The sequence below is a fragment of the Macrobrachium rosenbergii genome, chromosome 47, assembly GCF_040412425.1.
Source record: "Macrobrachium rosenbergii isolate ZJJX-2024 chromosome 47, ASM4041242v1, whole genome shotgun sequence".
In the NCBI taxonomy this organism is placed as follows: Eukaryota; Metazoa; Arthropoda; class Malacostraca; order Decapoda; family Palaemonidae; genus Macrobrachium; species Macrobrachium rosenbergii.
In genome coordinates this window covers 22,070,624-22,073,123 of record NC_089787.1, presented here as the reverse complement: position 1 = coordinate 22,073,123, position 2,500 = coordinate 22,070,624, and the positions used below count along the sequence as shown (strand labels likewise).

The 2,500-nt window shown below is 35.1% G+C and overlaps 2 protein-coding genes across 16 annotated transcripts in view; both read left to right on the top strand.

Annotated features, from left to right (window-relative positions):
• The window catches only part of LOC136830888 (uncharacterized G-patch domain protein DDB_G0278987-like), a 12,246-nt gene extending 10,014 nt beyond the window's left edge, over positions 1–2,232 (top strand). Inside the window, exon 4 of the mRNA XM_067090859.1 lies at positions 2,123–2,232. Within this exon, the coding sequence (XP_066946960.1) occupies positions 2,123–2,232 (110 nt within the window). The remainder of the gene's footprint in view (positions 1–2,122) is intronic.
• FucTA (glycoprotein 3-alpha-L-fucosyltransferase A) overlaps positions 1–2,500 on the top strand; it is a 102,509-nt gene that overhangs the window by 43,990 nt on the left and 56,019 nt on the right. The window lies entirely within an intron of this gene.

The following is a 2,500-nucleotide window of genomic DNA, read 5'->3' as shown; positions in this document are numbered from 1 at the left end:
CCGTTACCTAGGAAACTTGGAGTGGCAATATGGCGGCTACCATGTTTAGTGCTGACGTAGGGCGGTCAGTGAATAACTCACATAGGTCAGGAGTTCATTGTTTACATTTTTGACATCTGTTGATGTGTATATATATATATATATATATATATATATATATATATATATATATATATATATATATATATATATATATATATATATATATATATATATATATATATATATATGCACACACACACACACACACACTTCCCGCCATCTTGGAAGTATCTTTTTCTTTTAGTTTTCTGTAAAAGAAAACTATTGCTTCGGCTTTAGCCTATCTGTCCGTCCGCACTTTTTCTGTCCGCCCTCAGATCTTAAAAAAACTACTGAGGCTAGAGGGCTGCAAATTGGTATGTTGATCATCCACCCTCCAATCATCAAACATACCAAATTGCAGCCCTCTAGCCTCAGTAGTTTTCATTTTATTTAAGGGTAAAGTTAGCCATAATTGTGCCTCTGGCAACGATATAGAATAGGCCACCACCGGGCCGTGGTTAAAGTTTCATGGGCCGCGGCTCACACAGTATTATACCGAGACCACCGAAAGATAGATCTGTCTTCGGTGGCCTTGATTATACGCCGTAACAGCTATACAGAAAACTCGATTGCGCCAAAGAAACTCCGACGTATTATTTACTTTTTTAAAATTAGTAACCCCTCAGACATCGTCGTTTTCTTTACATTATTATTTATTCTCGTTTTCTATATTTTATTTTTGTTGACATTCATGTTTAAAGGGTCAATTAATCTGGATTTTTAGTCCTCAACACTACTGTTTATTCAAGTTTTTTCTGATCTGAGAGAGAGAGAGAGAGAGAGAGAGAGAGAGAGAGAGAGAGAGAGATATTTCTTATTGAAGAGAGAGAGAGAGAGAGAGAGTTAGAGAGAATATTTCCTATTGAGAGAGAGAGAGAGAGAGAGAGAGAGAGAGAGAATCTTTTGTCTTTTACAAAAAGAGTGAGAAATTTTGTTTATGAAGAGAGAGAGAGAGAGAGAGAGAGAGAGAGAGAGAGAGAGAGAGAGAGAGAGAGAAAAAGAAAAAATTTTTTGTCTATTATAGAGAGAGAGAGAGAGAGAGAAACTTTTGTCTATTATAAAGAGAGAAATTTTTTATGTAGAGAGAGAGAGAGAGAACAAAGTTTTTCTTTTTTGTTTATTATAGACTTGTTAAGAGAGAGAGACAGAGAGAGAGAGAGAGAGAGAGAGAAGAAAGAGAGAGAGAGAGAAATGCGTGTCCAGAATAATTCCATTAAATCAAGGCGAACTGGGAAGGGTCTGAGTCCTGTATATATTAAGTTTTTTCTTTTATGTTTTTATTCTCGGACTTTAGGTCCCGTTGTTAACATGGTTCTTAGCCTAAGTAAGTACAGAGGAAAGGTTCGTCAGCCTAGGAGAGCTGTTAATCTCTCAGTGGTCTCTCTAAAACTCTCTATCTTACTTCTCTCTCTCTCTCTCTCTATAACAGAAAAAGATTCTCTCTCTGTAATGATATAATAATTTTCTCTCTCTCTCTCTCTCTCTCTCTCTCTTTCATAAGAGACAAAAATATCTCTCTCTCTCTCTCTCTCTCTCTCTCTCTCTCTCTCTCTATATATATATATATATATATATATATATATATATATATATATATATATATATATATATATATATATATATATATATATATATATATAATATATATATATATATTTCTATAGAGACAAAAGATTCTCTCTCACTTTCTCTCTCTCTCTCTCTTCTCTCTCTCTCTCTCTCTCTCTCTCTCTCTCTCTCTCTGGTAAAATTTTTTCTCTCTCTCTCTCTCTCTTTCAAAATCAAATCTGACAAATGCATGTATGTAGACTATATATTTTTCACTGTAAACATCCTATCCCATTTGTTCTTAAAAAAAGGACAAACAACATCCAACATCCTTGGGAAGATGTTATCAAACACTAACATCTCAACATCTCTTCAGGAAGGAATGACCATCGTCGTTGCAACGCCAGTTTTTATAAATGGGCGTCTATCAGTTACAGATGTTGACAATTTATTCATCATCTAACATCATTATATCAATTAACATTAACAGAAACAGCATCTCATCATTCAATGATGTTAGACTTCCAACATCACAAGATTTCAACATCAAAAGATGATGTGAAGCTCACTACATCATCTTGGAGAGTTCAACATCACTAACAGATTCCCAGGTGATGTGAAGCTCTCCACATCATCTCTAGACATTTCAACATCACTAGACATATCACCATCACTAACAGATTTCCAGATGATGTGAAGCTTTCCACATCATCTTAGAGCGTTCAACATCATTACCAAACTCCCAGATGATGTGAAGCTCTCTACATCATCTTAGAGCGTTCAACATCACTAGCAGATTCCCAGATGATGTGAAACTCTCCACATCATCTCTAGACATTTCAACATCACTAACAGACTCTTAGATATT